Raw genomic sequence first — 10,483 nt, 5'->3', positions numbered from 1 at the left:
ATGCAAATCTTTTTTTTTATTTTCTAGGAGAAGTGAGCTAAGTAAGGTGGAGTAATTTATTCGTTCAAAAGTTATTAATATTTTTTTTATTTGAGCAAATAAATTATTTACTTATTCATATGAAGCAAGCCAACGGTAATGGCCGTTGGTTAATGGAGACGCTCATTGTTGCTCCGTTAATAGTCGCCTATAGCTAAGTCGCAAATCCAGACATTTCCATACAGTAGAATTTAAAAATCAAAATACGTTTTTCTGCCTACATATTCATATAAACTACATGGCAACCTCCTATTTCATATATAAATATCAAAAATAGAATAGAATAGACTGTCTTGATCTCCAAGGGGAAATTGCTTATATACTTACAGCTTCTCCATCCAAAGCGTTAAATATTGGTAAATATAACTATAAGCAATATAAAATATATGTGTGATATTGTAAGCAAATTAAATATAACTAAATATATTAAATAAATAAGTAAGTTATTTATTTTAATAAATAGATTAAATAAATAAATAATTTACTTAATAACTAAATAAATATTTATTTATTTAAAATAATATATCAATTATATGAATTTATGTATTTATTATTATAAATAAGTATAGTTTTTATAATAATAAATACTTTGTTTATTATTATAATATTCATTATATTATTTATTATAATATTTATAATATTTATTTATAATAGATAAATAAATATTTATTCATAAAAATATATGTATGTAATAAATAACAAGAGTGCGCGTGGAAATAATCTATGAATAAATAAGAGTTTAAAGAAATCGAATTATTTTGATATATTAAAAAAAATTATTTCATGCTTCTAATTTATCTGAAACTGTAAATGTTTAGTGTGATTTATGTCAGAACAGTCGTGCTTTCTGGTTTTAACTGCATGTTTCCGCTATAAATTAAAAGCCAGCGGCATCCGTGGATGTTTAGCTTTGCTTCCAGGATGTTTCCTATTTTAAAAGCTTCCCTTATCTATTTCTGCCCCTCTCAGCCCATTAGTAGACAAGCTTGCCTTTGTGCTGCAGAGAAGCCTGCATCAGTGTGAGCGGGTGGAGGAGGAGGTGCTGCTGGTGGTGGGGAAGCTGCCGGTACTGTGAGGACTGGGCTGGTCGTGCAGCTGACTGGATGTTGACGCGCATCTCCGCTCAGTCTCATGATTTGATCACCGGCAGCCTGAGGAGGACCGAGAGCGCACCGAGCCGCGGCGTCTGCACCATGCATCATCCGTCTTCTACGCGACTGTACCCGTCGATGCGCCACGTTTCGCCAGCTCCAGCCCCGACCACGGCAACATAAAAGCTGCGGCTTCCTATCGGGAATGACAAGGCTCCCAAGATGGTTCGCATCGCCAAGGCCCTGGGCTTGTTTATCCTGAGCGTCGTGGTGCTCATCCTGTCGCTCATCAGCTACGTGTCTCTGAGGAAAGACAGCCTCTTCGGCTCCGGGAGATATTACTCCGGAGGTCCGCGGATTATGTTTCATGCAGGCTTTAGGTGAGTACGGATTTTCGGCTGCAGATTGAGGGCAGTTAATGAAATGCAGACCAGGGCTGGTGTGAATGTAAACAGAGGAGTGTGGCCTGTTTGTGGGTCCCCGCATCTCCATTTCTCATACTGGACTTCAGCTGAACTGTGAGCTCTCCAGAGTGCTGATGTTTGTGCCTGTACCTTCTTAAAAACAGTCCCAATTTAGGAAATCAGCTGTATATTCACTGTAAAAATATGCAGGTTATCATAATCAGTTTCTGTGTTTCTTTGAACAATGGGGTAACTAATCCACACTTTAGCTCCAATCTGAACTAAAGATGTTGGATCTTATTTCATTGAAATGTTTACAAGCAGTTCTTAAAAACATGCAACATGATTCTGTCTGCCAGTGTCATTGCTTTTAAACTGTTTTGTAATTTGTTTCAAACTTGTTCATATGTTTTATTTTTTTACTTTTGTGTAACCAGGTTGTTACTTGATTAAAATTTCTGGCCGGGTCCCTTTTGAATACGAGATCTGGGTCTCAGTGAGGTTTTACCCAATTAAGTAAAGGAAACAGAAAGAAAATTTTAATTTACTAATAATTGGGCACCAATTTATGCCCCAATTTAGGAAATTCCATTTATGTTGAGTAGTTTTACAAATTTCTGCTCGTTTTGTGTCCCAGGAACAAAACTATTCCTAATAATTTAAGGCAGTTTTTAGAAAAAGATCATTAGAGATTAGGGAAGCATTTTGCATTCAAACTTTGCAAAAAGAAAGTCTGGAAAATTTGAATGACCAATTGTTTTCTCTTAGTCATTTTTCCTAGAAATAAAATTTAGATCCTTTTATTTAAATATTTTATGCTTTTTTTGTATCTATCAATGTTTGTTGGGTGGAATGAACTGTTCTTGATACAATTCTTAGTATCTTTTTTTAATTCCTTAATTTATTGATTCTTTCTGTTGCTGATTGTTGTTTTACTTTGACTACACAGAAAGCTTTCTGTTTTAGTAAATTACCTGTTTCATTCAGGATTAGTCATTTTTCTCACTGGCCTGTGTATCGGCAACGCTGTAGATTTTTTGTGCGCTGAAAACTACTCGAGGCTAAATACGCCCACCCACTCTGTCCTACAATAAAACCACAAGATTGATGCACACTGAGCTCTGGTTCCCTGATGCTCTGTTGGTCTGTGAAGTATTTGGACACTGGCTGCTTTTTATCCATTTACACCAACCTTTGTGCATATTCATAATAACTCAGTCAAGAATCAGTCGGTATCTCTCCGTTTTACTTGAAATGCATCAATAACATTAAAACAGTCTAACCTAAGCCTAATGTCTAAAGTCAGATTGGGAGGCGGTTCAGACTAATGTTGCAGCTCAAAGATCTTCTTCCCTCAACCCGTCCAGAATCTCAGTAGATTTGTCTAATGTCAAAGTGTTTGGTTCAGGGTGACCTGCAGTTCATTTAGTCACTTTACAATCTTTAAGTTACTGAGATAATATGTGACAAACCAACACAAAGTAGAACAGGAATGTAGAGTGGAAGATCACTTTCAATGACTTGTGTTACAAATAAAAATCTGGAAAGTGTGGCATGCACTGTTTACTTTTCTGTCTTCCATCTGTGTTGCTACGTGTCTGGATGCAGAGAAACGGCTTCAGATAGATAGATGGACAGACGGATAGACGGACGGACAGACAGATATTCTTTAATGTGATTCCATAAAGGCACAGCAATGAATTTGGCAAAGAATAGCGTTGCTTTAATATCTGAGTCCATAGAAAATACTTAGCACTTAGAATTAGTTCATAACTAAGAGCAATTTGGAGAGACAAATTAATGTTTTTGGATTTTGGGGGGAAGCCAGAGTACCCAGAGGGAACCCACTCATGCACAGAGAGAACATGTAAACTCCATCCAAAAAGACCCCAGCCTCCTATTGCTGCAAGGCTCCGGCGTTATCAGCATGAAACCACTGTAATACCACTACAGAGGAATAGAAACAAGAAGCTTTAAAAGCAAACTGCATTTCTTTTTGTTGTTTTCAGGTCTCAGTTTGCCATGAATTTCCTGGACCCTTCCTTCATCCCACTGACAAACGCCTTGAATGAGGAGCTCCAAGGAAAACCATTCAAATGGAAGTTCAACAGGACAGCATTTTACAAGCAAAGGCAAGAGTTTAACCACCACTTTTTAAATATATATCTTTGGTTGATATTTTTATATATATCAAGGGGTGCAAACAATTTAACTAAAACAATACTGCAGAAGACGAAATAAAGAGGATGGGCTCCCAATCTTAAAGTCACACAGTTATAGCAATGAAGCAGTTTTCTAAGGTGTTTACAGTCACATAAAGGAACAATCCGAATAACAAAAAAAAGACATTTTGTGTAATTAGGCCAAAACAGGCATACAACCCAGTTACAAATGCAGGAAAAATACTAAACAAAACAGAAATTAAATCTGTACCTCTGAATGTTTGAATAGAGGATTAAACCTGCTTGTGGTTTGGTGCTGAAGTCTTTTCTGTTTTTCAGGAAAGAAATCTTCAACTACATTGACATTCCCCACAACTTCTCCCTCACGAAGGACAGTGTGCGCGTGGGCCAGCTGATGCACTTTGACTACTCCAGCCACAAGTACGTCTTCTCCATCAGCAACAACTTCAAGTCTTTACTCCCTGACGCTTCCCCCATCCGCAACAAGCACTACAGTACGTGTGCGGTGGTGGGAAACAGCGGCATCCTGACTGGGAGCCACTGCGGCCCCGAGATCGACCAAGCCGACTTTGTCTTCCGCTGCAATTTTGCTCCCACTGAGATCTACTTCAAAGACGTAGGCAAGAAGACCAATCTGACCACGTTTAACCCCAGCATCCTGGAGAGGTACTACAACAACCTGCTGACCATTCAGGACAGGAATAACTTCTTCCTGAACCTGAAGAAGCTGGAGGGAGCCATCCTCTGGATCCCCGCCTTCTTCCTTCACACCTCCGCCACTGTAACCCGAACCCTGGTGGACTTCTTTGTGGAGCACAAGGGTCAGCTGAAGATCGAACTGGCCTGGCCAGGAAACATCATGCATGATGTCAACAAGTAAGATGGATATAGAACCATATAAAGGAATAACACTTGTCAATATTAACATTTGATTTCCTCTTATTTCCATGTATTTTCAAACACATGTGCTGTTAAAGAGGCGGTGTTATGTATTTTCCAGGCACATAGTATAATTTTATAGCACAATCAAGTAACAGTTTTACCTTCAGTAAAATGCTGTTTACATCAAACATGACTTAAAATAAGTTTGACCTTGCAACTTAACTGTCTCTTTTATAGTTTTAGTTAATTTGTTTAGCACATTTCAGCAACAAGGCAGTTCAAAGTGCTTTACATCATAAAAACACAAAAATACTAAGTCATCGAAACACAGTCAACAATTGAAACATTACATTTTGCCATCGATACATATCAGATTGTTGATGAATTTTTCAATAATTATGTTTCAAAAGCAACTCTGAACAGGTGGGTTTGTGTACTGTTGCATATTGTGGTGCTAAGCAGTTCAGTGATTTATAAACTAACATTAGTATTTTAAAGTCTATTCTCAGTGTAGGGACTTTAGAGCTGGTGTTATGTGCTCTATCTTCGTGGTTTTAGACAGAACTCTAGCAGCAGCATTCTGGATCAGCTGCAGCTGGAGGAGTTTTTAGGCAGACCCGAGAAGACACCGTTGCAGTAATCAATGTGACTAAAGATAAATGCATGAAGGAGTTTCTCTAGATCTTGCTGAGACATTAGTCCTCTAATTGTGGAAATGTTCTTCAGGTGATAAAAGGCCGACTTTGTAAATGTCTTTATGTGTCTGTGAAGGTTCAGGTCTGAGTCGACTCACACCTTATTACTGAACAAATAAGCACATCTGAACAAGTTTAGAAGTATATAAATGTTTAACTTCCAGCATCCTTGCTGAACCCAAAAAAAGCCAAACAGTGGATGAAGCATTTTTTACCTTCACCATACCTTCCTGTTTTTGCATGTGTCAGGACTCCAATCTATGAATGACACGCTGTGAAAGAGCGACAGAAAGAGAAAGAGAATTACTTATCTACAATTTAGAGAAATCACACCTGTTTGATTGATTCCTTACTTAACGCCTCATTTCTCCCACAGATACTGGAAAACTAAGAACCTCTCTCCCAAGCGTCTGAGCACGGGGATCCTCATGTACACGCTGGCCTCCGCCATGTGCGATGAAATCCACCTCTACGGCTTCTGGCCGTTCGGATGGGACCCCAACACAGGCAAGGACTTGCCGTACCATTACTATGACAAGAAAGGGACCAAGTTTACCACGAAGTGGCAGGAGACGCATCAGCTGCCCAGCGAATTCAAGCTGCTGTACAAGCTGCACAGGGAAGGCGTGATCAAACTCAGCCTAACACACTGCGCATAGACGTACGAGTGCCAGATCGTCTCACACATCACTCTGGAAACCACGACCCATAGATAGCAACCCATTCCCAACATTTGTTGTGTGACACATAAGCATGATAGATGGCAATTGATTTTTAATCTGTAGACACACTCAGTTTATTTTATCTTGATAGTGACCATCTTTCTGGGTGTGTAGATCACACAAATGTTCAATATGTTGTCGTGCTAAGTAGAACTGTCATGCTTCTATGATTGTCTTTTGCATGACTCCTTACTATAGCGTGACCATTTGACGAGAATAAACATCCCTTCCAGCTGTAAAGTCAAATCTTCCAGTTCTGATTAATGCAAATGATTCACCTTTAAAACAGTGTGCTGATTATTTACACTGAAATCACTGCCTAATCTCAGGGATTGAGTTAGATCAGTGTTTTTTCTAATCAGATTTTATGCCTCAAGAGTGGTACAGTTCTTCTTTTCAGGATTTTATCCCCATGATTTATCAGACAATCTGCACTGCTCTCTAAGATGGTATTGTTTACAAGATTGTCACTATAAATATCTTCATGTTTGTCATTTAATTTCTATAGATAGTGCCACTATCAACCTTAAATTATGTTGCAATGCTTCACTTATTTTTTCTTACAACTAACATTCCAACAATAAGCCATAAATTCATAAACAGACAATATCTATTACCATTTATTGCAGATATAGGTGTCAGCCTACGTTTTATACTTGGACTAAAGATATTCCACCAAAACAGGAAGCATTTAAAGTCACAGAGCATTCACTTTCCAAAATTAAATATGCTGTTTGATAAACTGACATGAGACATGAGTTCAGTTGTACAGTTACAGAAAAAAAAATGTTAGTAGAAAATAAGTGAACGCAAAGTGGATGATTGTTTTCATTCAGTATTTCACGGAATATGTTACTCAAATTTAATTGCTATAACAATATACATCAAATACAGTCTTCATACTAGTTTTAGTCGGTTAACATTCATGTTTTACTTTTATAATTAGCCTGGATTTTCAAAAATATATTGATTGATAATTATTGAACTCAAATAAGTTACAAAATGGTTTCTTCAAATGTTTGAAGATTAAGAACGTTTAACCTGAAAGAGCCAGTTTTTGTATTTCCCTCTTATTTTCAGCTAACATCTGAGCTCAATTTTTAGTTAAATGCTTTAATTATATTTTAAATCTTAACTACATTTTAAATTTTTAATCACTGCTTGACAATCAAGCGATTCACATTCAAAACTGCTGAATGTGACAAAATGTTTGTCATCCATTCGTTAATGACTGAAAAACTCACATTGTTCACTGAAATAACTTAAAACTGACAGAAGTATGAATAAAACAATATTGGACATTAACCAGTAAAAATCCAACATTGCTTCTGAAATGTGATTTAACAGAATCAGCTGAAAAAAACACAAAAACTAATGTGAAATGAGCAAAATATTAAGTTATAAATATCATCATTTCAGGCCTGTTTCATTATTATTATTTATTTATTTATTTATTTATTTTTAAGACTTTGTTAAACCACAATTCAAATTCAATGTAGGATTCTCATTGGTCAATTTTCAGTAAATTTTTTATTTATTATCAGTTCTGCTCGTTTTAACTTGTTTCAGTGACTATTATGGGCTTTTTGGTCATTAACAGACGGGAACAACAGTTTTCTCCACGTATGTAAATGGCGCGAGCAATGGGAGGGAATATGTATGCTTTGGATAAAATTGTGTGAAGTAAACAATCTAGAGGTTTAACATAAATTAAATTTAAATATAATAGAGAAGATACAAAACTTTTTTTAACTGCAAAAATGCTGTTTCACTACAGACGCCTATCTGGGACATTTCCAACCTGAAATGAAGGAATTTTATGTGACTTGCTGCATTTTGACTAAACGCATGAGGATTCAATTTACTAACATTGCATGGAAAGCCAACATATATTTGGGCTAGTTTTATAAAAACCTTTTTGCAGATTGTTTGAGGGTAAATTTAGAATTTTGAAGTCATTTATATTCCTTATTGTATAATCCATAATCAAAATCTTTCTATGAGACTAACTAGAGCAAACCTATTGCTATAAAGCGGTGTGGACCAAAATCGCGACATAAAATACAAGAGAATTTTTTATTTTAAAATGTTATCTGAAATAATCCACCAAATCCAACATGAAACAGGGAAAGAACCCAAACAGTAAACATTTACCACATGATTTTAGGCTTCAACTTTGGCTGATGTTCAATACACAGAGCAATTCATTCAGGTTTAAATTGTTTTAGTGTTTCATCGCCACCCTGTCACAGAAGTTTTATTAATTTGTCTAAGTTTCACATTGACATAAACAGCTATATGAACTGTCGTTACTGTCTCTCCTTAAAGCCAAAAACATTACTGTGGATAAATATTTTACCTCATATAGGTTTTTGTTTTGTTTTTCTTTTTGGGCACACTTAAATGTTTCAGATCATAAGACAATTTTTTAATTGAAGATCATGTTGGTGGAGAAAAAATTATGCTTTTATGTAATGAATGAAAACAGGATATAAACAAACCTGTCTCAATGTGAAAATGTAATTTCACACTGATATAGTTACTAGGTAATTAGATATAGGTGCAGTTACTTTCTCAATGTTTCATTTTTTACATTTCTGAGGGTCTGTCCAGCTTTTTGTTGTATAAATGAATTTAGCAACAACATTATATAAAAAGAAGTTTCTTATCAGGTTGTACATTTAGTTTTTCTGGAACATGTTTGTGTGTTCAAAATAGTAAAAACAAACTAAATTTGTCAGTAAACACTTCTTCATACCTCACTGCACATGAAACAACACATTTGCAGTTTGTCATATTGACTCTTACTTGATATCATAGATGTATAGGAATAATTTCTGTGGTTCATTTATAAAGGGACTGACACTAATTTTTGATTTTGTATGCTGCATAAAATCAAGCACTAGGTAAGATTTAAAGTTTTTTTTTCTTTAATATTGATGTTAAATATTTTTCTTTCTTCTGCTAAATAATGATGTGGTATGGCTCCATGAATGTCCTTCATTTGGACGGATATCTTTGAAATATCTCCTGGTTCTGGGATGAATTTTGGACGGTACAAATTCATGTCAAATGCCGGTACATAGAATGTGTGTAAATTTAGCCATTATAATAAAATCTTTAAGGCTTGTAATGCCAGTTAATGTAAAAGCCAGAATAACAGTATATTGCTTTTTGTGCATTAAATGAACTGACACTGACATGTATCACATAATGTATTTTTATTTTGAAATGCATCACTACACATAGTCTGTCCCAACTCCCCTTTAAGAGTCATGGATTTGTGTTTTCTCTGCACGGCATCTTCGTTTCATGATGCATAAGGAAGCTTGGCTGCTTGTGTACATGCCATAAACAATGTACTGGACTGTGGTATCTGGTTTGTTTGAAAAAAGAAAAAAACAATGGTTCTTAAACTGTCATAAATGTTTTAATTATACTCCATGATAAATAGCCATTATGTGCCTGCGAAATTCCTTCCATTAACGTTCCAGCGTGTCAATAAAAAGCGCTTTTCTCAGTTCAGAGTTGTGTTACCAGTTTGCCTAAAAGATAAAATATATACAGTCTTAAAGTAATCTAGTTTTGCCAGATAATTCAGACTACTTTTCAAAGCATCAGCAATCTCCACACTAAGACTGTCTTAAAATGCTAAGTTATATATATTTCACAATTTATTATTATTTCTATTATTCTGGAATTTTTAAATCAGTTATTTAATTTTTTTTTCTTACCTGCACAATACTTGTAAACCTATATGTATTTATGGTCACACTAAAAATGTTAAAATATTTTTTTCTGACCTTTTGCTGCCAAATTCATCGTTGTGTCTTTTTGCAACAATAAATTGAAATCATGTGAATTTATGACTATTTCTAGACAAGCAAACATTTAGCGCTCTTTAGCAGAGGTTATATAGAAAAACTTGACAACATCACAAAACAATTAAAATGTAATGAAGATTTCTATGAACGAAACATTAGCTCTCTCCATCAATTGGAAAACAAATAATTCTCCGTTTATAAGTTGTTTGATGTATAATTGTATTTTTTTCCCTTTGTAAAATGAACAGTGTTTATGATGAGCAATGGTAAACAAATGATCAGAACTGTACTTACGTCTCTATTTACACCTGACAATAAGATCTTAAAAGTCTTACTGAATTAAGACAAATAAAGTAAGACATATTATAGAGATAGATTTAATTGTGGGCAATTGGTATAATTTAAAATAAAAGTGGATTGAAGGTATTTTACCTGGCTTTTCAAACTAACAGTAAAAACTAACTGCAGATTTAGGGGAGGTTGTGGCTTAACTGGTCTTGATTTTCAGACCGTTATACAATAAACAATAAAGTACAATAAATAGACAATAAAGTCGGTTCATGTAAGACCTTGTTTTTCAAGCGTTCTAGTACAGGACCCAACTATCTCTCATTCTAATGTTACCCTGATAATTGCTCCCACT

General features: G+C 35.4%; 1 protein-coding gene across 1 annotated transcript; it reads left to right on the top strand.

Moving 5' to 3' along the window:
- Positions 1-964: 964 nt before the first annotated feature.
- On the top strand, positions 965-9,539 carry LOC102232444 (sia-alpha-2,3-Gal-beta-1,4-GlcNAc-R:alpha 2,8-sialyltransferase-like). Its single transcript, XM_005800989.3, has 4 exons — positions 965-1,510; positions 3,544-3,666; positions 4,036-4,593; positions 5,671-9,539. Exons 1-4 carry the CDS (start codon positions 1,353-1,355, stop codon positions 5,951-5,953), a joined length of 1,122 nt encoding a protein of 373 aa, XP_005801046.1. The 5' UTR covers positions 965-1,352; the 3' UTR covers positions 5,954-9,539.
- The last annotated feature ends 944 nt before the right edge of the window (positions 9,540-10,483 follow it).

The sequence above is a fragment of the Xiphophorus maculatus genome, chromosome 12 (assembly GCF_002775205.1).
Source record: "Xiphophorus maculatus strain JP 163 A chromosome 12, X_maculatus-5.0-male, whole genome shotgun sequence".
NCBI lineage: Eukaryota > Metazoa > Chordata > Actinopteri > Cyprinodontiformes > Poeciliidae > Xiphophorus > Xiphophorus maculatus.
The sequence above is the reverse complement of the archived record's forward strand: the minus strand, read 5'-3'. Positions and strand labels throughout refer to the sequence as shown.

Coding starts and splice junctions, on each gene's coding strand:
- LOC102232444 (XM_005800989.3), top strand. CDS start 1,353: ATGGTTCGCATCGCCAAGGCCCTGGGCTTGTTTATCCTGAGCGTCGTG. Junction 1,511..3,543: donor ATGTTTCATGCAGGCTTTAG/GTGAGTACGGAT, acceptor TGTTGTTTTCAG/GTCTCAGTTTGCCATGAATT. Junction 4,594..5,670: donor ATCATGCATGATGTCAACAA/GTAAGATGGATA, acceptor TTTCTCCCACAG/ATACTGGAAAACTAAGAACC.